General features: G+C 35.5%; 1 protein-coding gene across 1 annotated transcript in view; it reads right to left on the bottom strand.

Annotated features, from left to right (window-relative positions):
* Window positions 1-27832, bottom strand: part of PLEKHS1 (pleckstrin homology domain containing S1) — a 35665-nt gene that overhangs the window by 6511 nt on the left and 1322 nt on the right. The window contains exons 3-14 of the mRNA XM_083363803.1: window positions 21220-21291; window positions 17684-17730; window positions 15414-15487; window positions 15202-15308; window positions 13157-13291; window positions 9856-9910; window positions 7848-7943; window positions 6871-6981; window positions 5928-6008; window positions 4111-4211; window positions 1018-1209; window positions 189-290 (exon numbers count right to left, since the gene is read on the bottom strand). Of these exons, the coding sequence (XP_083219929.1) occupies window positions 189-290; window positions 1018-1209; window positions 4111-4211; window positions 5928-6008; window positions 6871-6981; window positions 7848-7943; window positions 9856-9910; window positions 13157-13291; window positions 15202-15308; window positions 15414-15487; window positions 17684-17711 (1082 nt within the window). The 5' untranslated portion in view covers window positions 17712-17730; window positions 21220-21291. The remainder of the gene's footprint in view (window positions 1-188; window positions 291-1017; window positions 1210-4110; window positions 4212-5927; window positions 6009-6870; window positions 6982-7847; window positions 7944-9855; window positions 9911-13156; window positions 13292-15201; window positions 15309-15413; window positions 15488-17683; window positions 17731-21219; window positions 21292-27832) is intronic.

The following is a 27832-nucleotide window of genomic DNA, read 5'->3' as shown; positions in this document are numbered from 1 at the left end:
TATCAAAGTCCCTTCAACATAATCTTTGTTGAAAAACTGTAATTTGATCATTTAGTTAGCTGATTCTTTTAAGAAGGTAAGTAGTTAACCCATTCCCGACCTACCAAAACAAGTCAGCTGATTGTTTTTCAGAAGTTCAAACAATAAATGCAGTAAATAATTAATAAAATATAAATAAAAGACTTTACCATATGCATCCAGAAGCTTTTACAAGTGTTAAGTAGCATTTAAGATTATTCTGGGGAAGGAGAATATCCACCTGCTCCAACTGGTTTTCATCTGTGATTTTACTGAAAGAGAGAATGAAATCCAGAATGTAGGACTGTTGGATGTAAACCATTGCAAGCTATTGTTATTCATGCTAATTCTTAAGATAGAAAACATATACTGTAAGCAATAGCAAGCTATACAGTTTTCTAGACTGGGCTGGGAAACACTCAGCCAGATATGATTCAAATCTGCAGCAAACAGATTTGAATAATTTTTTAATTTTGCATATAGTTGAATTTCTGCCTCCTCTTCCATATAATTATATTTTTATTTAGAATTCTGTCTTTCCAAATTTTAAACAGTATTAATATTGCTTTCTCCTCTTGGCTAGGGCAGGAGTACAGGATGCTGTTAAACCAAATACAGATATGTCACAACAAAAGAAAAGGCATCCAGTAATGGTAGCAGAAGTTTCAAAATCAAACTATTTTAGAGGGGAAAAATTGGACCATTTCATTTCTCTTGTATCTATGCTTAATAAGCAAATAAAGGAACAAATTTATGCTTTGGTGAATTCAATCAATAAGATGATGGAGAGATAAAGTTAAACATTACTTCCTGGTTCACATAATGGAACAACAAACTTAAAATTTTTGTTCATTAACTACCAGTGCGATCTTTATCGATTTAGAACTGGAACGATTTGACAAGGTTGTATTTATCTCCAATTTAAACAAAACATTTCCTTTTAGATCTCAGCATTTTACAATAATGAAGGAAATGACTGTATTCAAAAGACATTCTTACCTGAGAATTATGGACAATTGAACCACAGATAAAAAGAAGAGTTTGGGTGTTTTCCCCAATATTCTTGGTAATGGCTTTGGTTGGTGTTGGCTGTCTTCTGCCATTTGTACATCCATTTGATTTTGGGGAAGGGTCACTAATTGATTATTGGCACCTTTTGGTTTTATTTTATCTTCTACCATTTCTGGAATTCTGAGGGGCAGATTATATTAACCTTAAAAGATGTTCATCAATCAGATCCCCAAAAATCTTACCTCTGCACAATCAAATCAAGGGCAACACTTGAATGAAAGGAGATCATGTAAAATTAAGATAAAATTTAGGATAAAATTTAGGATAAAATAAAATTAAGATAAAATTTAGGATAATTCAGGTAAAATTTAGCAAGAAAATGTGATAATTTATTCTCTGACCTCATGGCCGTGAGTCATAGATTTCTAAAGTCAGTCTTTTGACATATGTTGAAACTACATTGAGTACACTTTGCATTTTGAAGACCCTGAAGTGTTTGGAAATAAACTTACTTATGTTGTGCTGTTCTGCTTTCTGTTTGGCCTTATAATTTTTTTCCAAAATGGATAATTCTTTCTGAATTTCACATATTTAGTGATCCAGCTTTTTATTTGCTTCTTCTTATAGCTCAAATAAACATGGGTGATTCCATGTTTTGAACAGTCATTTATGCCTTTAAGTCAATGTTGACTCCTGGCAATTGCTTGGACAAGTCCCTGCAGTTTTCTTGGCAACATTTTTGTAAGTGGTTTGCCATTGCATGTTTTCTAAGGCTGAGAAAATGAGACTGGCCCCAGGCCACCCAGCAAACCTGTTCTCAGTTTGTCCTCTAAGACCTCACTAAAGTGATTCCTGTATACCAGGGGTGTCAAACTGCCAGCCCACAGGCCAGATGCATCATAGAGAAACTGCGCCCACCCCATTGCCACCAATGGCAAAAAGGTCACAATATGTTGTGACACGTCATGTGACATTGCAAGCTTGACACCCCTGCTGTATACCCTATGCTGCTTGCTAAGGCTGGAAGACTGAAATCAGCTCAAATTGAAAAAATGGAACAAATAGATATTGACAATGAATTAGATCTTCTACAATTTTGCCATGTTGGCTGGGAACTCTTGGAAATGTACTTGCATTACTTCTGAAGAGCTTCAGGATGGAGAACCCTTGTTTAGTCTATAGAAAATTTGGGGAAACTATCCAATGCGGAATTTCCTAAAAGTGTATTAACTGCTTATAGCAAAACCAGCAAAACAAAACAATGGATTGTCTTGTTCCAGATTACTTCAAATATTGTTATTAATAAATTTTAAATGCTATGTTAGGCCATAATTCAATGAAGTAAGAATGAACTACAGCAAACATAAAGGTCACATACTTCTCTTCTTATTTGAACAAAGGGAAAAACTATTTTTATTAGCAGTTTTTGGAGAGGCACATCTTGCTATGTCATTCTCATCAACAAAATGTAGTCAGTGTTAAATAGAGATTGTTTAAAACAAGCTGACCTGAAATCCACTGGTAGCATCAGAATTGAAAATAAGAAATGTGTGGGCCTTAAGCTGTTTTGCCCATGTTAAACTCTGATTTGGCCACTTGAATTTGAATATGGCCACTGCATTATTTATAATTGGTTCATTTAGAGGTATAGCAAAAGAAAACAAAGTGTGTAACCAGCACAAAAAGAAAATGGCAGTATACTTCTTTAGAAACTTATGAGTTAATATGTGATAAGTATACAATTAAAATTATTGGTAATAATTACCATCATTCTGACTGCTAGTATTAATATCTGAAGTTAGATTTTATTTTTAGTACTGATTTCCAATCTTACTCCAATTTGAACTCAGGTGATACAATTAATCAAATGTTTACATGCTGATGGTCCTTTGGAAATAAAGTTGGATATCAGCCAGATTGAATGTACATTTTCTGATACAATAAAGATTAACTTAAAATAGAAAGAACAGACAAGAGGAACCTCTAGCACAGGAGCCTAAGATGACCCCTGTAGTTTTCCCCTATAGTCCTAAACTTCATCCTCCTCTAAATCTTTGACCTATCTCCCCAGCCCTCATGTTTTCAGAATTCTCATTCTCTCTCCCCTCCTGATTATTCACAACGATCAGTTAACCAACAGGTGAATGCTGAGAGCAAATCATTCACAAATAATTTCTGAGTAGGGAGGGGGATTTATTTCAGTACAAGAAGAGAACCCAGAAGGAAGTGCTTTGTACCTTTTTTTTTCAGGGAGAAAAGACCAGAATGGGACACCTCTGCATGGTCAACTTGGGACAACTAGCGCTGGGTTTACCACCACTTACTACCACTATGTCGCCTCTGCCAACTCATTCTGCCAAATCATTGCAGGACAAGTCAACATGGGCAATTCGCTGTGGGGACAACTCACTGTGGGCACCTGGGACAACTTGCTGGGTTGCCCAGATGGAGTTGGGTGAGCAGTCAGGTGAGCAAGTGAGTGAGGAGAGCTGGGTGGGTGGGCAGGCGAGTGGGTGGGCAGAGCACATAATGGTGGTGGCAACTGAGGGCTTCCCATTCTCCTATCCCATGCTGCTGCCACCACTGTTTACTGTGCACACCTGCTCACTCACTCACTTGCCCACCCAGCTCTCCATTGGGGTGCCCCCAGTGAGTTTTCCCCACAGTGAAAGGCCCATGTTGAGTTGTCCTGCAACGACCTGGCAGCAGTGAGTTGGCAGAGGTGATTGGGCAGTGGTGAAGGGGCTGCCCCTAACTGGCCATCCACAACAGGCCTGTCAGTTGTTCCAGACCCAAAAAGAGGGTATTGTCCATATAGAGGACAACAGGTGCCAAGCACTTCTAACAGAACTACTAGAGACGGAATGCCAAATAAAGGATTGGAATTTCTGCCTTCTATTGCCATTCTGGTTTTGAAGCCAACTCTGGTGGTCTTGCCTGCAACATGCACAATAAGGAAAACTTTTAAAGTATTGTACTTATTGTTGACTTTGACTTTGCTACTCACATGAAAAAAAATTGTAAAAGAAATGCATAAATATTTGTTTCAGGAGAGAAATATCTAGTAGCTAGTATACTTACAAATCTTTCATGGACATATATTCTTTACTGCTACTGAACTTTTCATTGTCTGAGATGCTATATTCTCCCAGTGTGTTAGATTCATCAATCACCTCATCCAGCTTTGAAAATAAATTACATAAACAATTAATAAATGTTATCTTATACACTATTTGTATACAAATGTCATCAGCTAAACTTAACAGTTTCTAGATTTGGATTCCACTATTGATACACTCTATCTGGCTAAAGCTAAAACTGTATCTTAGTAGTGAAGCAAAATAAAATAGTTGTTGCTGAGTAGTTAATTTAGTTTCTATAAAAATCTCAGTAACTAGGACTGCTGAAAATATGTTCAAATTGATCAAGACAAAAAAGATGGCAAAAGGGAAAATAGGCTTATTTCACCTGCCCTGCTCAAATCAATTTTCTTTCTGAAAGTAGTCCCTAGAGAATCAACATTATTTTATAGAATCAACCTATTTTTGTCTCATTTCTGGCTTCCTTCCTAGTGTGGTGCAGGTAATGCTTAAATTATCTGGAATCACACTAAAGATAAAAAATGGAAGGTTTTGTTCTTTTAGATCAGGGGTAGGCAACCTTAGCTCTTTTATGACTCGTGGACTTCAACTTCCAGAATTCCTGAGCTAGCCATGCTGAGGGGAAAGGGAGAGGTTTCCAAGCTGAGCCATGCTGGCTCAGGAATTCTGGGAGTTGAAGTCCACAAGTCATAAAAGAGCCAAGGTTGCCCACCCGTTTTAGATCTTAGCTGCACTCAGCAAAATTAATCAAGACTTTCTTTTGGACTATCTATAAGATAGTGATACGGAGCATTGTGTTATCATGGTTATTCTAATTGGTGACAATGGGGGAAGAGAAATTGGAGATTTGGGCATTATAATATAGGATGAAGGCTTCTCTCCTAATCTTTTTCAATCTGTTTGATGTTATCATTAGTATCCTAATGATCTCTACCTATATCTCTCTACCCAAGGCTGACCAGAAGATTAAATGGACTTGCAAGCTGTAAGGGACTAGATGGGATTGAACAGACTAAATCCCATAAAGGTGGAATTAGTTCCTCTGCATCAAGGAAGTTCCAACTTTAGTCTTGGATGGAATGTTGTCAATGGTGTGCTGGACCACACTGGCTTACAAGAGGTGATGGTTAAACGTTCTGCAATTTAGTGAGCCAATTGAAGACAGAGCCAAAACACTAAGCTTAATACACCAATTAGCAATGTTCCATGACTAACGGTGCAGACCCAATTCTTAAACATTCAGGATGTTTAAGGATATTAGTCTCTTGAAGGATTTGATACACAATTTAGGCTTCTCCTGGGCTCCTGCTAGAGTGTCTTTGGCCAGCTCAGACTAGGGAAGAGTAGGGTAGAATGTCCCTGTCAAATACATGTAAATTGAGAGGGAAATGTTATGGGCTCCCAACCCTGAATGTTAGGGGCAGGACCTGATGAAAGATGTTTTTGGACATCATTCTCTTGCTTTGGAACAGCTTACCTCCTGAGGTCAGAATGGCCCATTTCTTTATACTCTTCAGGACAGCAGTTAAAACTGCTGATGGGCAAAAACTTAGAAATTTGATGTTTCTATGTTGATTATATTTATGTGATGTTTTCAGATGCTTATTGCTTATGATAACTTATCGCTTATAACCCTCCTAAATTGTTTAAGCAGCATGGAAATAATTACATAAATAATGTATAAATAAATGACATGTTAAAAATGAATGATTGTATTTGTTTATGCAAACATCCGCATTGTGCTTACTCCACGGCTTGCCTAATTGATGACATGGGAGATCAAGCCATTCTGCTTACCTCAGCTAAAATACTTGATGGAGAAGCATAATATTCCTCTTTTTCTTCCCTTTCTTCAAATGAAGTATTTGTCAGTTGCCTCTAAAACAATAATTTAATTATTTTTTTACTCAAAAATATTTGAGAAGATAAAAATAAATGTCAGCTATAAAAATCACTGCAAAACAGTGAGGTACCTATTGCTTCCTTATTAGATCAGAAATGAAGTTCAGAAATGGAGGTCACTGATTAAAATATATATGTTATAATGTGGGGGAAAAGCCAAATTAAGACTCATCTCTGCCAATTGGTATATAGCTATATACTAAGTACAGTAACAAGAGCTAATGTTATAATTTTAAAAGGTAAATGGTAAATGGTAAAATGCTTAGATAACTATTGAACATTATCATGCTAATGCATAGATCCCATACACATTTATTTTGTATAAATATTCTGGCCAAATAGCAAAACATCTACATACTTCATTGTATTACTAAACATTCATTCATTAATACTAACTCCTTTGTCAAACATAACCATATTTGGAGCCTCATAAGCGTAAAAAGAGGCAGAAATAAAGTAACAATTGGCAAGAGGAAAGGACGGAAGGAAAGAAAGAAGGAAGGAAGTAAAGAAGGAAGGTAGGTTGTAAAAATTTTTTTTTAATCCCATTTACATCCTGCCCTTCTCCGAAGACTCAGGGCGCCTTACAATCTAACAAGCACAAATCAATGTGCTTAGCAATAGCCTTCATTCTATGTATATGCCTGCTTATTAGGGCTTTCGGGGGCCCCCAAGCGGCATTTTACAAAGTCAGCTTATTGCCCCCAACAAGCTGGGTCCTCATTTTACCTACCTCGGAAGGATGGAATTGTTCCCCTTACTGCAAATAATTAAATATTAATAAATATTTCATATAATTCTGATGGACAACATATCCAGGATCAGTTTCTGAACTCACCAGGCGGTATAGGAGTTTTCCCGGAGACTCATAAATATGTCGTTCTTTCTCGATTTCTTGAGGACTAGGATCTGAGTTTGGCCTTTGTTTGTGAGCTGATGCTGCTATGTCCTATACCCCAAAGAAAATAATTAGTCACTGAATGGTTAGTGATAGTCATTTATTGAGTATAGAACACAGCTGGGCTTCTCACAGCTGTGAGAATCCCAGCTGTGTTCTATACTCAGTGATGAAATTATTTTCATTCTCTGATTGTAAAGCTTTTAACTGATAGTAATTTATTATCAATGATAGCTGAAAATCTGAGATAGGGTTTCTGATAAGAATTAATATAAACAGACACTTTAGCGTTAATTTACTTTTGATATGTTACAATTGTTGAAGAAGAAAAAGGTAAAAAAAACTATACTTAATCACTAAGGGGATATTAGTCAATGGCACAGCTAGGATATGCTGTTAATATTGAGCATACTGTGAAAGAAGAGACAGGAAATTTTCTGAAAACAATGTTTCTCAACCCTGGGGACTTTAAGAAGTGTGGACTTTGAACTGCTACCCAATTGATGATTTTGGATCAATTGGATGCTACCCAATTGATGATTTTGGTCCATCTCAGATAAGTAGTAAGAATTGTTGAAGGAAAAGAGAACAATTATGCTGTCCTTGTTTTATTGTCATGCCACCTCAAGTATTTAATAAAAAAATTATATACCGTATATCTAGAGAGTTATCATGGAAGAAAGTCTGTTTAAGTACATCCCTCTCCAAAACCTCTAAAAAAATAGTAATGACTAAATATGCTTACTGGGAATATAAGAGTAACTAATGGAAGAAATAATGAAGAATGAAATCCAATTTCTTAGGAGAGGGTATTTTCTTGACTTCTTAATATTTTGCCCCTTGCCACATAATATTATATAACTGGTTTGTAATTAAAGTGGATGTGTGTCTATAAAATTTAAACATGTAACACTTACTTCATATTTAGTGCCATCCATTTTGGTGATAGAGGTAATATCCAATTCATCAAGACAGGCTGGGACAGATTTGGACCGACTTCTGACTTTCTGTTTCTGATTCAAAATTTAGGCAGCAAATTTTATATACTTTACATAAATCATAACAATTGTTTATCATAACAGCTGAAGACATGTTTCTGCAAGCATTTGGGGGCAAGTAGTGTACAGGCTATCTTTTAGGCAGATTATTAGTTGTTGCTTGCTCCTGTTTATTTTACACATTTCCTTATTTTGTAAACTACTTTACTTGAGATCCACAAAAATGGGCAGTGTGTAAACTGTGTAATAAATAAATGGCTATATTCTTTCTTTGAATCTTCAGATACCCATAAATAAGATTCACTTTATATTCCATTCATCTAGGGTGGCAAATATATTCCGAAAGTTATGCAAAAGATAGCGAGGCTCTACTTGCTTGTTTTATTGTATTCATTGTCATTTAATCCTCAAGCATTTTGCTGTATTGAAAACTTCCACATTGTCTTTTCTAGGTGAAGAGGCATTACTTTGGGATATAAAATTACATTATTATATTATGAGCTCTTGCTGTTAAACATTCTGCTGCAGGGGTCATTCTGGCTTTCGATTCAAGAGGTTGATCAAATAAGCCTTTTTCTGTTCTGGTGCTGCTCTGCAAACAATGCAACAGGTGTGTTGCAACGTTACAATAGTCCCAGGTGAGCTGCCCTTTCATTGAAACTCTTTCCCAGTATGTGTCATGGAGAGAAATTGATTAATACTTCAATATGTTAGTTCTTGGGTTTTTACCTTTTTTTTTGCTTTTTACTGCATTGTATGTTGTTTAAAAACTGAACATCACCCACAGCACTTATGTAAACATAATTTATAAATAAATAAAAAAGAAACAAATGTTTTCCCTTAATAGCAAATACCAGTAATCTGTTTTATGATTGTTAATAACATGGGACATTGATGATTAGGTTAAGCTGTGTCAAAACTTCATATAACACTTAACAAGGTTGCTAAATTGTAACAATAGCCACGATCTGCATAAACCATCTGGTGTCTTCCTTATATTATTATTTAGTTCATGCCTTTTCTGTATAAGTTTAATTTATTGTTTTACTGTTTTTATGATTGTTACAGTTATTACCTTTGATTGTTTTTTCAGTTATTGCTTAAGCAGAGATGCTTAAGATGGGTATAAATCTTTTTTTAAAAATATAGTACATGGCTGATGTGTTGTAATCCTGTCTTTTAAAATTGGACTTGGATCACAAATAAAAATCAAGAATTATGTAAATATTATCTTGTCAACATTCAGCAGATTAAGGAGATTAAGCAAGTGTTAGTGAAAGTGAATAGGTGGAGGAAAATTGATTCACATTCTTAAGTAAAGGGGAAGAACTTTAAGTAAACCTGTCTTTAATGAAGGCAAATAAGAAAAGAATGGGCTTATCATTATCAACATCAAAGATTTACAATATTGCTTGTAAAAGTGACATTTCTTGAGCTAATAATTTTGTTAGATCGTGAGTTCTGGACCGCATGGCCAAGATGGACGATTCAGGACAACAGGGTTCACATAGCACACTTTATTGATTCAGCACAGACTGGGAGAACAAAGGCAACTACCCTTTTATATACCTAGCCAGGTATACATTGCACCAATCCCAATATCTGGATTTCCCGCCAGAGGATGCCCTGCCAATCCTGACAGGGCACCCTGCCACCTGGTGGTGATAGTGGCTTATCTGTGTGTGACATCCCCTCTGTACATAACAAATTTGAAACCTGGCTTCTGTAATCTGATTGCCTTATTAAAGCTTTTGGCAACAATTGCTAGTAAAATCCTATGTGGTTTTCTTGTGAACTAGAATGTGGTTGGAAAAGAAGGAAGGCAAATGAAAATGAACAGTTTTGTCTTTTTTTCTCCAGAAACATTAAATATGGTACTTTAATAACATAAACTCTTGGTGTAACTCAAAAGAAAACATTAATTTACCTGTTGCTCTGAGCACAATGTAAATAGGAAGGTGGCCCATTCCTCAACTTTCTTGCTAGAATTTTAAATGTTTTAAAACAGACAAAAGAGAAATAGACACATGAGAAATGAAAGTGAATAAACATTGTCTGGTGAGTAACAGAAGTTAAAAAATATATAAGTCCAGATGATGCTCACAACTTTTAGACATTCCACCAGATGATGACTCTGTCATTTTTTGCCATTGCCTATGACTTTCAGAATTAATCAAGAAGCATGCAGCAAGCTGCAGCACCTATTTGGACTTCAGAATTAAGCACAATGGCTTGGAAGAGTGAAATTCCCTTGGATTTGGATGCTTGATTTGCAGGCTAGAATAGAAAATTGAAAAAAAAAATCCCAGAAACATAAACAGGAAAACCACTTCAATATTGTTGTCCAGTAAAATTCAGCCTTTCTATGGAGAGTCAAGCTTGATTTAAAAGAAATTTTACTTGCCCACACTCTTTTAAAAAAAGAAGGGAAACTGTTTTGTTGTTTTGTTTTGTATGCCACTCAGGCAGTGGTGGGATTCAAATATGTGAACAACTAATTCTCTGTGTGGATGCCATTTCCAGAAGTCCATTCTGGGTCTGGGCAACAAAAAATTAGTTACTGGATCTGCCGAAGTGGTGCGAACTGGCTGAATCCCACCACTGCACTCAGGGTCATTTTTTTTTTGTGAGATCCGAAGCTATGTAAATTAGATAATAAATAAAATGTTGTTGCTTATGTAAGCGTTATCTTTTCATTTTTACAGGAATAGGTCATTTCAAAAGCTATAAGATATTTGGAGACAACACCAAGGATTCTTGAAATATGAAATGACAGGGCCAAGATGCTTTTAAAAAATAAACTTGTTGAGTGATTCCATTATTTTATGCATGAATTATTTTGAGGATGGCTCGAGTTCAATTCTTCTATTTGGCCAATTATTCTAATGGTGTCTTTTTTCTTGCTGAAGAATGATAAGAGAAGAAAAGATGATATTTTAATTGGTGGGCTGGATGTCAACCCTCAGACAGTTTCTGTTAATTAAAAACTGATATTAGACTAAGGATGGCAAAAGAAATTATGCTTTTCAAATGACTCCTATACAGGTAGTCCTCAATTTACAATTTATAGCCAGAATCAAGGTCAAAATTGTAAGTTAGCCGATTTAATGACCATTTTTATGAGTGAATCACCATACTAATTAAGCAAATCCATGGTTGTTAAGTGAATGCTGCAGTCGTAAGTGCAAACCCATTCTTCTAAATGGGCATTCTTTTTTTCTGGAAACCAAGCATAATACAGTGGCCAAAGTATCAAATTATTCAGTTTATAAAGCAGTCTTTCACAATCTGGAGCTTTACACATTTGCATAGTTGAAATAATTTGGAGTTTAATCCTTAAGACGTCAATCTGTAAACTGCACTTTTGGCCTGTTACCACATGCTACTTATTTTACAACAACCCCTCGTATATGATTTTTTAAAAAAAATATGTTATTATTATTCAAAGAGACATTTCCATTCATAACAGTTCTCTCCCTCCCTCCCTCTCTCTCTCTTCCTCCTCTTTCCTCTCTCTCCCACCTCTCACTATTTTAACAAAATATACATTATCCTTTTGTTTGAATTGATAGCAAAACACCAAAGTAGTAAGGGTAAGCAATAATTCTGATGTTGCAAAGAAATTCTGAAAAAACAACTTTCTTCTATGGAGCCAGTGATATTATCCAATAGAGATTTCTTCACCAATTCCTCCTATAAGCAAACTAGGCATGTGGGTGCAGGAATGGGAGCCAGTTTGCTGCTCCAATTTCTCTGCATTCATAGCCTCTCTTTGCTTGCAGTTACTCTATCTCCAGCCAAAGATGTAATGAGAATATATGGTCATGGTAGGTATGACATGCCCTCTTTCATACTTTTGGATGATTGCTTAGATGAATTGCAGAGAGACTAATATCATGCATGCTTGCTCTTCCTGTACATGGGCGAATGTATGCTCAACTCTACATGCAGCAATCATTTAATGGTGGATTTAATGGGGATTAGGAATGTAGGAGATTCTTGAGACTTCATTGCAAAAACCCCTTCATTTACCATAACCAATCGATCTCCACAGGGACTATTTTTGATGAAGGCAACTGAACTCTAATAACTTGTTTTCCTTTCTGACGTATAAAAACTTATAAAAACATTACAAGTAACATTATGTTTCAAAAGAACGATATAATTCCATTGTTTAAAGAAAACTCTGTTCTAGATGACCAATTTACAAAGATCAAAGATAATTCTAAACAAATGTTCTTTGTACCATACCTTTTGTTTACAAGATCTTACTAGAAACAGGCAGAAATTTAAATTCTTTCAGAGTAGCTGAAAGGAAATTAAATTCTTTCAGAGTAGCTGAAAGGAAATTGGTAGGGTTTTTTTAATCTGAGAAGAATTATAATTATAAGATATAAGAATTTATTGAATTCTGGGAAAAAAGGAAGAAAAGGTTTAATTATAGGATGTATCAAAACGAATATGCATTTTTAAAGTATAATTAATTTTTCTCCCATAGCGAAAGTGAAGTGCAAATCTGAATTTCAGATAGTTTTCAAATTAGCCACATAAAATATTCCAGTAGAATTGATTTCACTTAAGAATTAGCTCCTATTTCCCTTCTCACAATAGAACTTCCACTATTCTAGAATAGTGGAAAATAGTTTCCTCTTAAAATAATTTTATTTAATTATGAAAAAGATATATTTTCTTTCTTTCTTTCTTTCTTTCTCTTTCTTTCTTTCTTTCTTTCTTTCTTTCTTTCTTTCTTTCTTTCTCTCTCTCTCTCTCTCTCTCTCTCTCTCTCTCTCTCTCTCTTTCTTTCTTCTTTCTGTCACTCTTTCTGTCTCTCCTTCTCTATTTCCTTCTTCTTCTCTCCCTCCCTCCCATAACTGGGAGCAAGTGTATGCCACACTTTGCTCTTCTCTTTTGCAGTCTTATGCCATAAATGTTGAGAAACTAACTCTGTCATAAACAGTATTGAACTATGACTGCAGTTAATATCTCTCATCTATGCAAACTGTGGAATTCAGAATAATGATATGAAATTATAGGGGGCAAATTATAGCTGAATGCTAGAAGAAACATCTTATCAATAAGAGCAGTTTCATAGTAGATGCAGTTTTACCTCCTTGTTGGATGTGTTTAAACAGAAATGTTTTAGTCTAAGGATCTATTTTCAAAGTTTTGGTGTGCTTGTTTTCTAACATTGTAATGAAACCATGTCCATAAAAGGATTGTGAACTTACCTATCTCTTCCAATAAGGTAAAATATTCTGTTCTCTGTAGTGATACTCATCACTTCGGTGGACTGGCACTTGAACATCTTTTTCACAACAGACATTTTCTCAGAGTCACCTATGCCAATTTCTATTTTTGAAGCCCTGTCAAATAATATAGGTAAACAAATAAATGTTATTAATTTGTGACTATTTAAAAACAAATTCTTACAATAAAAAGTACATTTTTTTTAAGAATGCCTGCGTTGCATTTGAAACAACAGTTTTGCTAGCTGGGTTAGTTGGGATTTGGTTTTGGAAACTTCTGGATGGTAGCAGATTGTGGAAGACTAGATTTGGGACACAATTGTTTCTCAAATCCTTATCCTGTTCCATGAGTTTAAAAACTGAATGTGAATCAAAGATATCAGATGCTTAATAAATGTTTAGGAACATTTCAGGATTTAATTCTATCAAGGCACTTACTAGGACTGTTCATTAAGTTTTACAGATATGAGAAGAGAAAGTTTGTAGACTATATGTGGTATAGAAAAATCCTGCCAAAAGAAGTTCTTAGGCAATCAGTAGAGCTATCAAACCCAGGTGACAAAAACCCAGGCAACTATTAGATGGCAGATAATAGTTCCTCACTCTTTGCCTATGATCATCTGGGGTTTTCAAGCCCAGGTACAGTAATTGTAGGATCAGAATTATGTCTTCATAAAAAGTACCCCTTTATGCATAGTTGCATAGGGTCTCTTTTCACAAATCCATACAGTCAGAATTTGACTAAACTCATGCAACTCTGTTATTCTCATTTATTTTAATGCATGAGGATGTTATTCGACTCTCCCTTTACAACTTGCTCTCTAATATTTATTTACTTACAAGTAGCCTTAGACCTACGACCACAATTGAGCCCAAACAATTTTTTTGTTGCTAAGTGAAACATTTGTTAAGTGAATTTTGCCCCATTTTACGACCTTCCTTGTCACAGTTTTTAAGTTAGTAACAAGGTTCTTAAGTGAATCTGGCTTCCCCATTGACTTTGCTTGTCAGAAGGTCACAAAAGATGAGCCTGGGACAGTGCAATTGTCTTAAATATGAGTCAGGTGCCAATTGTCTGAATTTTGAACACATGACTGTAGGGATTCTACAACAGTCATAAGTGTGAAAAACTTTTTTCAGTGCTGCTGTAATGTTGAATGGTCACTAAGTGAACTGTTGTTAGTTGAGAACTACCTGTACTTACAGTACTTATTGTATGCTAACTCGATCAAACAGCAAATTGAAATAAACTAGATATTAGGACTAAAAAATACAAGGTGATAATGATGATCTCACAGCATAAAACAAAACATAGCCACACTTATCCTCGAGGACCACCTGCTGCCGGCGTCAACTCCCCTCCGCCCTGTGCGTGCCCACAGAGAGGGCCTCCTCAGGGTGCCTCCGGTCAGGGAATGTCGACTGGTGGGCCCCAGGGGGAGGGCCTTCTCTGTGGGTGCTCCGGCATTATGGAACCAACTGCCGGTTGAGCTCCGGATGGCATCGGACCTTCGATCCTTCCGTCGTGGGTTGAAGACCCACTTATTTGAATTAGCTGGTCTGGCCTGATGGGGGAATATGGGTTTTTAATTGGTTTTTATTATTCTATCATTGTTGTATTTTAATTGGGCATTGGTTTAATTTTCTTTTAATTTTTGTATAGCTATTTATACATGCCCTGTGAACTGCCCTGAGTCCCTCGGGAGAAGGGCGGTATAGAAATCAAATAAATGAAATGAAATGAAATGAAATGAAATTAAACATAGATTCAATATTATCATAATGCATCATGTGCCAGAATCTTTTGAAAGATCCAGGTTTGTGAAACAGGGTTGGGACCATAAAGAACTGGGGTCAGGGAGCTGTTCCATAGGGAAGTTGTAGCCACATATCATATAATCTAGACAAAAATGTATTATAGAACCAGGGGAAATTGCAGCATCCTTTATTATTTAAGCATCAGAAGTTTTGTATTTAATTAGTAACTCTGTTAAAATAAACTGTGATAGACTTGTTCAAATACTTACTCATTAATTTCAATGTGGCCCTTTATTTGCTGGTCTTTATGATAGCTCAAGATGTAACCATTTTGGGCAGAATGAGAAAGAATAAAATATCTCCTTTTCCAGGAACCCTACAGTAAGGGGAAAAATCAAGTTCATGCATTAGTAGAAAACCGACACATTAGGAATGTATTTTGATAATGATGATAGTAAAGCTATCATTTTCTTAACTGTACCTGATTATTAAAAAGGTGAGGTGGTGGTGATTTTATGAAGAAATCATGCCTGTAGACTCTGTCATCACTATTTCCTAAGAAAGAAAAACAAAAAGTCATGTTTTATAAAAAGAGATTATTCTCCATGCACAAAAACTAATGCTAAATTCTGGGCAACCAAATTTTAGCCCTGAAGTATCATCAAGCCATCTCTATTTTTCTCACTCACTGTCCAACTCTGTTTTAAAAATGCATGAAACAAAATAGTAAGTGCAATAAACAAGGAATGGTATTGTGTATTTTTTTTAAAAAATAAACAGCTACAAAATATCCTGAACATGTCACTATATTGCAAAAAGTTCCTAGAAGATGGGAAGTAGGCAAAATGTATATTGGAACAAGAAACAAAGAAGGATAAAAGAAACAGAAAATAAAGAGTGATTTTGGAGAAAATAAATACGGTGTTTTTGAGTTTCAGCATCTTTCAGGTGTATAAACTTCAAACTCCACAATTCCCACAGCCAGAATTTTCTACAGTCCAAAGTTGTAGTGTGGGACAAGAATAGAATAAGAAGATTGATTTGTGTAGCTTGGTATAATATTTCCTAAAAATGAGGAAATGAATAACAAAATTTTCAGATATGCAAATGCTGGAATGAAGGAATGAAGATTTTTTAAAAAGTAAAAAATAGTTATATATACATGTTAAACTGATTCTGTCCATTGCATTAAAGTTGAAAATTTCACAAAAGGAAATTGAAGCCACAAGAAAATGGTTACTGTACTTAAGAAGCCAGAGTGGTAAGAGATAAGATTATGAATGGGTGATAAAAATATGTGGACTGAATATAAAGATGAATGAATGAATATAAAAAGACTTATCGAGAAGCTTTGGTCATTCAGAGACAAAGGATAAAGATATAATCCCAAATATATGAAAGGAGACTGAATTCATTGAGAGGAAGGTGAAAACCAAGAAAGTTCTTTTTTGGAATGTAAAGGACAAAGTACAAATATGAATTTGTTTGCCAGGACAGAAATATACAGAAAAGTACAGAAGATGATGTTTATGCGAAATAGCTGAATTAGGTTTCCTTTTATTTTATCTCTTGATTTTAATTTGTGTTCCCTACTATTGCTTACACTTGCATTTGCAAAATGTTGCTTACTCTGAAAGAGTAATGTTATGTCTATATATGTTTGTAACAACACTCCAAACACATTGTATGATTGTATCTCTATTGTATGATTTCCAGTTGACTATATGTACACCGCCCTGAGTCCCTTGGGAGAAGGGCGGTATAAAAATTTAATTAAATAAATAAATAAATAAATATATATGTCAAAAGGAAAAAAAAGGGCATTAAATGTATACCATGATAAACCATATTAAAATACTTTGGAAAAAACACATTTGGAAGGATAATGTATTATCTAATCCCAATATGAGTAATGTTATATAGTTAAGCAATGAAGGTAGTGAAAAAAGATAGATACCATGATCTGAAGATAGATACAAATGAAAGCATAAGGAAGCATTTCTTGTATAAGTTCCTTTCATCCTATGCATTATACATTTTATTGATTATTACGATACTTTTGCATATTATCAAGGCACATGAACAAGGACAGGAAGTGGCCCATTAATTCTTGAAAATTGGATAATAGCCTAAAGCATTTGAGTTAAAATGGCAGGCTACAGATACAAGCAGAGTTTCTCTTTGTTCTTAACAAAATTTTAGCAAATTGACCTTTTGCTTCACAAAAATGGTTAAACGTGTTGAAATGTGCTTGTTATTCACAGAAAACTCAGAGCAGCATTTGAAAAATGATGTCAAAAATAAAATATATACGTGAATAGCTTTTTAATGAATAAGAAGCAGAGCTCAGTTTGAATCAAATTCAGCTAGATCACATCTCTGAACTGTGTAATGAATATAAAGGGTAAAATATAAAGCTTGGACAGTGGGCATTTTCTGCTTCATTGAGTAACAACTTAATGAAAGCAGAACTTTAGATACGAAAATCTGATTCTAGGGTGGCTTAAGCATGTCCATGGCCAAATTCTTCATTAGGTTTCAGATGCGGATCAAATGTCACCCTGCTACTGAAAAAAGAGTGGGAATATAGCATGGCAGCTGTAATAAATTGTTATGACTTTAATAGAAACTTGTTCTGACTGCATTTATTGAACAAGGCAAATAGAATAAGACATATATTGACAAATATCAAGTATCAAAAATGCTGTGAAAAGGGGAATCAGTCAAAAACATTAAAAATTAGTTGTGTACCAATACTAGTTCTTCTTGTAGAATCCATATTTGTTTATTAGGTCAACCTGAAAAATAAACAAAGAATGAATGTTAAAGGGTACTTGAATAAGATGAGTTTCACTGTTTCTCAAGGCTATCATAATGAAATGATTTCTAGAAGGCAGACCTTTTCTTTTCAGGATTCACTAATTCACTAATCCTATTCATCAAACAGAAACTATTACCATACAAAATATTATCAAATAGTAACCAATATTGTTTGTCAATCTTATTTAAATTTAAGTTACTCATATACCTGCAATAAAATAAAATGCTTTCATATGCCAAAACAAACAAAAAACCTCATATAGTTCTCAGTTTTCCCCAAAGGATGTGGTCTTTTCCAGAATAAAAATGTGATATTTTATTTCTATAGTTTTTTTTTGCTAAGTAAGAAGAGTTGCTCCTTGGAGTGTTGTGGGGAAAAAAAACCTGGAAGAAAGAATCAATTACCATCCTGGAAATTCAACAAAATAACAAAATCCAACAAAAAGTCCCTTGAGATTTGAATTGTAAGAATTGCATTGATAAAGGATTTGTAAGAAGGAAAAGAGATTTAGGAACTGATATATATTACTGTTTAGCAATTATGAAATTCCGACTTTTTTTTTCACCTTGCAGATAAAAATCGTAGTAGTAACAAAATGAACAATTCAAAGGACTTACCGTAGTATTATGCAAACAGATTTATTTATGAAAAGGACTTCCTTTCCCCCCAGTTTTGTCTTTTTCCTGCACAAAGATCCTTTAATCTGCCTAAGCTATTTTGGAAAGCCCGTCTAGATGCAAAGGAGAGAAAAAAATACAGTAGGTCTGCTAGTAAATGCCACTTTACTAGCAGAATTACAGTCAAAATGAAGATTTTCAAAAGTGATTCTAACTTCTATGCTGAAGAGAATTCACCATATTTTAGAAATAAATTAGATTTGTCTGAAGAAAGGAACCTTGGCTTTTGAATGCTAATGGTAAAAAAAAGAGGACAATGTGTTAAATTTGAAATATAGTCCATAATCATTGGAAGGCAACTCATGTGCATTTTCTCCCCCTTTCATTTCTAAGTACTTAGAAAACACAGTGCTTTTAGTGAAGAGTACCAGCCAGGCACTGATCTCTTTATCAGTTTTGTTTCAGGACAAGAATAATTTCCTACTCATTTCATTAGAGACGAGAATTTTGTGGATACACAAAGTTGCTACATTGGAGTGAACTTTCTCTGTTTTTCCTCTAGAAATAAATTCAGAACATCAAGTGTTCACTAAAAGTTCCATTTCTGCAAGGAATTAAATGAAGAGAACTGCAGAGTGTTTTTTTTTAAAAAAAGCCTATTTTGGCATGAGAATAATCATTCACTGCCCTGAAACCCTATTCTTCTTCCTCCTTCTATTGCATCACATTTGTGTCAAAATCCAAATGTACGTATAGTATATAACAATTATTTATTTGCAAGGATTGAAAGGGACTCATTTCCACTGTATGAAGAATACATTTTACATTAACACCAGCCTACAATAAAGGGTACCCAGAACTCAACTTATAATTGGGGGTACATGAAACCATACTTTTCAGCTGATCGGCGCTTCTTCTGGGCTCAGCAGAAGAGCCAGGATCAGTGCCGAGCTCCAGCTGGAGCCTGGCGCTGATCCTGGGGCTTCCGCTGAGCCCTGACAGCCCTGCAGCTCCAGCCATCTCTCGCTCAGGCTTGTGCAGTGCTGCCACTGGTTCAGCTCATTCCCCTCCCCTGCTAACACTTTTCTAGGATGGTCGCATACCACCTGCTAGGTGCCAATGTACCACAGGTGGTACCCGTACCACTGGTTGAAAAGCCCTGGTTTAGAGGGTAGCCAATATAAGCACAGGGCAGGTACCTATTAAGGGTGCAGTGCTGAAAGCTCCTTTATTACTAAATATTTTGTTTCAGCTTTGTTGGGCAACTGCAACATTCAAGATATTCAAGTGACATACATTCCTTATTCTTCAAAATGTTGGTTTTAAAATTTAAAATTAATGTTTTTTTTTAAGTTCATGTTTCATTCTTTTTTATTTAATATATAAAATACAAAGAAAAAATAGAAATGCTTGATGGCATACTCCTCTTGGGGCTGGAGGGATAGCTTCAGTCACAGAAGCCATGATGTTCTTATTATTTCCGCTCTTAATATTTTTATTTATTATTTATTAATTGAATTGATATCCCACAAAAACAACCAAGAAATACAGCAAGCCTAGCAGAGGTGCTTTAGAATCAATCATTCAATGTGGATCAAAACATACTTGAAAGAGCCAAAAACAAGAAATTAGTAGTCATCCTCCAACAAGAAAGAAGACAAAATTAAAATGCAAACCACTGTTAATATATTATTTAAAAGAGGATTCCAATCGAATCAAATATTTGTTTAAAGAAGTGAAACAGAACTTGAAGTGAGAATGGGGGATGATTTGCCTTGATAAAAACATTTATCAGATATTTCTGAAAGAATTAACAAACAGACAAACATCAGACTTTGCTCACAGAATATTCAAGTTTATCATTGCCTAAAAATGCCTTCTGCTATGAAAAATATGAAGAAAATAATATAGATGTTAAAATATCTCAGGTAGGTGTTGAAGATTGTAACATATGAAGCAGCATCTACATCAGACATGTTAACAAAAAAGTTGAGAATGACAATGTGATAGATTACATCATAATGTAATAAGACTTTATGATCTCTCCCAAAATTGCATGTATCTGAAAAGAACATGGTATAAGTTCTTCAAATTCAAAATTAAGACTTTTGAAGTTTAACAAACCAAGACTAAAAGAATTTATTGAAGACTTTTAATGCAAAACATTCTTCCCAATTTATTAAAAGAACTTCAAAAAAGAATTCATTCAGGAATGAAATTATTCAAATATTTGCTTGCTTCAAATATGTCATATATAAACAGAAGATTTTTTTGCTCCACTTAAGAATTATTATACATGTACAGTAAGCAGAATAAAATACTGTTAAGAAGATATTTTTATTTTTACTAGCTAAGGTAATTATTGCTGAACAATGAATTATTTTTACAATATAATATCTCTAAATTTAAATGGTTTGATATGATCTAGTTTATATCCTTGCTTGAGAACGTTTCTCATAAAAGCCATTATTTCACCATGAAAAATAGCAAATCATTATTTTATAAAGAATGGGGGTATATTATTGCTTATATAAGAAAAAAAGTCATCCATGCAATAGTTTATAACAGAAATTATGGAAATGTTAAATTTTACCAACATCATGTGAAAATAATTTAACTCTAAATATAATTTTGGTTGTTCCATGTCTCCTAGTAATAAATTATTATGCACTTTATTCCTGGTACAATAATCTAATAGACATTGTATAAAAATTATTTTCAAAATACAAAATTGTAGATCTAAATAATTCTGCTGCTATAAAGGCTTATTATAAATGTTTGTTTTACTTAAAAATAATATTTTTTTAAAAAAACAAGACTGTAGATAAGCTAAAGAAAACATAAGGTACCTTTGAATCTGGACAGTTAGTTTGTCTTCTTCCATATGGTAAAACTTCCAAATTAAGTGCAAACTCTTAGTCCTATAGGGCATACATCAAACAATATTAGAATAAGCTAGTGTCATTTGTTTTGCTCATGCCCTTTATATATCAAATTTGCTTGAGGTTGAGGATGGTAAAACACTTTTAAAATTAAAGGATGTTATGTTATGTATGTACATACTTGTGAATTTACAAGAGGGGCTATCTCCAAATTTTGAATACTAAAAGAGAGCAGGAACATTAATTGCAGATAATGTCCATGTCCAATTAAAGAAAATTGCAATAGCACAACTCTTCCAAAGGTGAAAAAAGATAATTCTAAGTTTATTCCTGTTTTAAATTTTATTTACAGTATTTATTAGGGTTTTACCCTAATTTTGTGACAATAAAATGTAGTGAGGCACTTTGCACTTTAACTATTGTACACAGAACAAGAGAATAAAATTAAATTGTACACATTAATGTCAGCTATAAATAAATGTTATGATTTTTAGCAATACTTACAGGATATGATGTTTGCCATGCTGGAGATCAGCAATGCCCAAACATGTCACTGAGACATTTATTGAAAATTGGATTAGTTAGTTGCAGAGCGACTCTTTTTATATCAGTATTAATTACATCCCTAACTGTGACTCATAAGGAAATACCCAACATTTTCATATGAGAAATATTCCCTTTTACTGTCAAAACTGAAAGTTGTTTTAATGAGGAAATACGGGAAATGGCAGTGTTTTTAAAGACCTTTTGACAGGGCACAAAACAGGTGCAATAATAATACTAAATCCAGGTTGACACTTCTTTTGCTTTTTTTAAAAAATCATTTCCTCATAGCAATCTTTTAAAAATGTAACACTGTCCCAACAGCAAGTAGAGGACAGATATGAATTGCTATGAGGATATAGTTGGGTTGTTGTGGTTAGTTGTGAAGTCGTGTCCGACCCATCGTGACCCCATGGACAATGTTCCTCCAGGCCTTCCTGTCCTCTACCATCTTCTGGAGTCCATTTAAGCTCACACCTACTGCTTCAGTGACTCCATCCAGCCACCTCATTCTCTGTCGTCCCCTTCTTCTCTTGCCTTCAACCTTTCCCAGCATTATGCTCTTCTCCAGTAAGTCCTTCCTTCTCATTAGGTGGCCAAAGTGTTTGAGTTTCAACTTCAGGATCTGGCCTTCTAAAGAGCAGTCAGGATTGATCTCCTCTAGGACTGACCAGTTTGATCGCCTTACAGTCCAAGGGACTTGCAGGAGTCTTCTCCAGCACCATAGTTCAAAGGCCTCAATTCTTTGGCACTCAGCCTTTCTTATGGTCCAACTTTCACATCCATACATACTAATTGGGAAAACCATGGCGTTGACTATATGCACTTTTGTTGGCAGGGTGATGTCTCTGCTTTTTAATATGTTGTCTAGATTTGCCATAGCTTTCCTCCCCAGGAGCAAGCATCTTTTAATTTGTTGGCTTCAGTCCCCATCTGCGGTGATCTTGGAGCACAGGAAAATAAAATCTGTCACTACCTCCATTTCTTCCCCATCCGGATGCCATGATCTTGGTTTTCTTAATGTTTAGTTTCAAGCCCACTTTTGCACTCTCCTTCTTCACCCGCATCAAGAGGCTCTTCAGTTCCTCTTCACTTTCTGCCATTAGAGTGGTATCATCTGCATATCTTAGGTTGTTGATATTCTCCCGGCAATCTTAATTCCAACTTTTGATTCATCTAGCCCTGCCTTTCTCATGATGTGCTCTTCACATAAATAGGCAGGGCGACAGTATACAGCCTTGCTGGATTCCTTTCCCAATTTTGCAATTATTACAATCTAACAAAATACTTTATTTAATGAATAACATAGGCAGGAAAACTCTCAGAAAACAAATTCATAGACTTTTCCTTATGTAGATCTAATAACTGGAAAAAAATGCTTTATTGTTTGCTTAGAATTCCTGGTATTCCAACTAATACCAGAAGCAGCCTTAACCCACGCTATTCTGATGTTACTGAAACATGTTAAGAAAAATCTAAAATGTATAAAACTGTGTTCTCAGTGCAGCTGACTGACTGCTAATGCAGAAGATTAACTGCAACTGATACCTGTTGGCAATTTCAGGCTGGTATAGGCAAAGCTCACCGTGCCTCCATTCTTTCATAGTTTTCTCCTGGTAGCACAAACTTGGCACAAATGTAATGAGAGATGATGGACTGCACAATTAACAGGAGGAACTGGATTTTTCAAAATGGAGATACTGCCTAGTTTTCGATAAGATAGCACTTTACAGCAGAGCTCTATCAGCCTACAAAGCCTGTTTGTCAAGCTTGTGTACGTTCTGGTTGTCCTGAATTGGCCCAGCAACACAGCAATCATTCATGATAGAAAGAGAAGTATGAGACACAAATATTAAGAAAGCTTTTGAAACAATTTCCCTTTATCTCCCTTCTGCTGAGAGGCAATACTCCCCCCCTCTCTTTGGAGGTATCCTGGTCAGATTTGCTAATGATGGATTGTGCAGCAGGTTAAGACATTGGCATGGGAACAATAAAGGTGACTGCAATGGAGAAACGATCCTCAGTATTTCAGAGGAAAACCTGAGCTGCAAATTAGGAATAACTTCAGTGTCTCTCCTTAAAGGACCCAGAGCTGAGAAAAAACGAAGAAGGGAAAGGTGAAAGAAACCTCTGATTTCTTTCTTTTCTTTTTTTTAAAGTTTTATTGATTTTCTAGTTTTACATTTAAATATTTAAAAAGCAACGTGGCAGCTGAGTTAATCCATAATTCAATAACATACAAGTTTCTTTAGTACAAATAATAATAATAATAATAATAATAATAATAATAATAATAATAATAATAATAATAATAATAATAATAGTTGGAAGTGACCTTGGAGGTCATCTAGTCCAACCCCTTGCTGTCCAGTCTCTTCTTAAAAACTTCCAGTGTTGGAGCATTCACAGCTTCTGGAGACAGGTTTTTCCACTGGTTAATTGTGGATATTTTTCTGTCTGTGTAGAATGCCGTTTTGATGTGTTTTTGGAGGATACAAGCAAATCTCTTATCAAACAGAAACTAACATGTAAGAAACTCTGTAAGAGAAAAATGAGAAGAAAATCAAAGAAAATTATGTCCTGATAATTGATTGAAGAGTTTTGACACCTGTAACTTTTAGTGACTATAATCAGAAGAAATAAAGGGGGGGAAAAGATGAAAGATGAATCCTTCCTATATGTTTATTATCAAATAAATGATGGTTTGGGAAGCTACATCTATGAGATTAGAGCAAAACCATATCTTCCCAAAGTTGTTTCTGTTTTTATTTTTTCAATTCCCTGCAAATCTTTACAGTTAACTTCTTGTTATGTGAAGTTGGAAAATTATGTAATGATTTAACATGGTATTATTATTATTATTATTATTATTATTATTATTATTATTAATCATTTAAAATATTGTCATCAAAAACAATGATCAGAAAAGGAGAATGACCTTGTAGGGATATATTGGAAGATGGGTGAACTGAACAATTGTCATTGAGCTCATCGTTTTATTGATTTCCTTCTGCAGATAGGATAACAAGCTAGTGAAACCACAACAAACTAAACATGATTGTGTCCTGGCTGATTAATAAGTACATGAAAAAGATACCGTTGACTTCCAGTTTGCCGGCGTGACTGCCACGGACATTATGAAGGCGAGCTCCATCCTTCACTTCCAATTTCGCACTGCTGGGGGCTCCTAGAAAAGGTCAAAAGTCACCCTGTAGGGGCAAACAGCAAGGAGGTGATCCCTGCTTGATCATGGGAGGGCAGTAGTTCTTCCGCTCGATCTGGAGCAGCCCTCCAAACTGGCAGACAAAAGACCGGCCATAGCAATATGGCTCACTAAGTTGCAGACAGCCAAAGTCAAATTTACCATCAGGCACCTACAAAGCAGCGCAGATGAAACTGGGTAAGATATACCTCTCTTCAATCCTATTTTTTTATTCTTATTGAAGATTTGGGTTTTTACTTACAAAAAGAAGTAAAATTGGATAAAGGATTATAAAAATTTTGGACTTAAAAAAGGTGACATCTTGTGGCTAAACCTGATATTACAATTTGTTATAGCCTAAAAGAGACTTGGCTTGAAACCAGATTATAGATAAGACGTAACCATGACAGATATCAGCTGTGAGAAGCCCAGCTGTGTTCTACACTCAGTGACAAAATTATTTTCATTCTCTGATTGTAAAGCTTTTAACTTAACACTCTATTAAGAGAACATAGATGAAGATCAGGAACAGATTCTCTTTATGTTGAAAGCAATTTATGAGACTATTCTTACAGCTACTGATGAAATAAGAAGCTACAGAAAAGAACAAGATGTCAGCCTAGATCAGGGGTGTCAAACTGCCAGCCCACGGGCCGCACACGTCATGGGGAAGCCAGGCCCACCCCATTGCAGGCAATGGCAAAACAGTCCTGATACATTGCACGACATCACGTGACGTCGCGAGTTTGACATATCTGGCCTAGATATACGAACCCAAACTTTTATTATAACTAAAGTTGCCATTGTTTTTAGGGGATGGGATAGAATCTTCCTTCCCTCTCTCCACAGGGGGAAAATACTTTGGGCAGCTTATGCAGGTAAAAAAATAGTTAGGATTGAAGAGAGGTAAATCTCACCCAGTCTCATCTGTGCTGCTTTGTAGGTGCCTGATGGTAAATTTGACTTCGGTTGTCTGCAGCCTAGTGACGAGCCATATTGCTATGGCCGGTCTTTTGTCCGCTGGTTTGGAGGGCTGCCACAGATCGAAAGGAAGGGCTACTGCCCTCCCACGATCAAGCAGGGATCCCCTCCTTGCTGGCTACCCCTACAGGGTGATTTTCAACCCTTTCCAGGGTCCCCCAGTGGTGCGATATCGGATGTGGAAGACAAAGCTTGCCTTCCAAACATCTGTGGCGGCCGCATCGGAAACCTGATTTCTATTTTCTCTCTCCCAGGATATGTCTGACTGACATGTTGTGGAACCTGAAATGGAATCTTGCTCTCTCCTTGCTGTGTCTCTTCAGCTGATCAGGAAAAGACACTTGTGTATGAAGTGGGGTTTTCTGCTTCACAGTAAATGCTTTTTGGCTGCGAGACAAAATAACTGAACAAAATGTGTGTGTACATGTGTCTGTCTGTGTGTGTGAGAGAGAGAGAGAAAGAGAAGAGGGAAACTTGCAGAGGATAACATGTAGATGTTTCTAAAAGAAAGAGGAGAAAAAAGCAAGAGAAAAAGAATGTTTATAGAAATTAAAACAAATGAACAAAATGTTATCTCTCATCCACTGTTTTTGATATTTTTAGAATTCAGATCTTAATTCTGTCCAAATCTTCCCACACTCAGCCATTATTTTTCCAGACTTTAAACCCAAATGCACCTGTCCATGTTTGCAAAAGTTCTCTGGTTCAAGTAGTACTGGTTCCTATCTTGTCAATTTTAGCTGATATGACCCTGGTGCTGACCACGTCCGTTTTGCATATTGCAGCAGCCCACCCTGCCTCCTTCCACCACCTGCCTTAGCTTGTCAATGTCCAGTATGGCAGTACTTACCAATGAAGATGCCACAGGTGCTCTCCTTGTCATTACTCCTTTCCAGGCCACTTATAAAATGTGACTTTGCCCTATTTATATCTTTGAGCAAATGCATTTCAGTCCATCTCAAGAATAAAATAGATGTTTTATGCCAAGACCAGACTTACCCACACCATGAAGGCATTCAAAATGTGGCTTTGTCATCTCACCTACGGTTTTGATAGTATGGTTGAGTGGGATCTATGAATGTTTTCAGTTACTGTTTTATGCTGTTTATATTGGTTTTAAATTTTTTTGTTGTTCGTTGCCCAATTTATGTGAAATGGGCAGCCATATATTTATTTAGTTAATTAAATAAGCCATCCAAACGTGATACTTGTTCAAAAGGTCCAAGTGTCAGGCCTTTTCAGTGGTGATTCATTGTAGTTTGCTCCAGAAGTATGATTGGCTGTTAGTTTGGACAGACCAAAGTAGCATTGTTCCACTTAGCATTTGGCCCTTAAGATGTACTGTTTTTATTTCTGTTGGTATTGTGTGATTTTTAGACTTTTTTAAACTTCACCAGGAGCCAACCTGATTAAGGTGGTAACAAATATTGCAAAATGAGTAAATCAATAACTAAACTAGTCGTTATATACAAAGAATTGGTGCACATAATTTATTTTCATTTACCAAGTTTTTCCTTCTTTTCTTCTATCATGCTTCAGTCGGGAGTCTGAGCTGCAATCACTTATCACTTATGCTTATTTGACATCTCACTGACCATATGAGAATCAATTTTCACAGTATTTCCTTTTTCATGTCTCTCCATCATTTAACAGACCTTGGAGCTTCTTTCTCCCATGTTTCCCTGATGATTGGCTTAAAATAAAGACTTTTTTCTCAGATGTACTCCACACGTTTGTGGAGATAATGAAACTCTATATCATCTCTCCTCCTTTTCCCCAAATCACAGGACTGGCTCAAGGAAATTTCTAACTCACAAGGTGTGGTGTATTTGGAACCTAGGCAGCAAAATAATT

The sequence above is a fragment of the Vipera ursinii genome (genome assembly GCF_947247035.1).
Source record: "Vipera ursinii genome assembly, chromosome: 5".
NCBI classification, from domain to species: domain Eukaryota; kingdom Metazoa; phylum Chordata; class Lepidosauria; order Squamata; family Viperidae; genus Vipera; species Vipera ursinii.
This window is presented reverse-complemented; position numbering and strand designations above follow the sequence as displayed.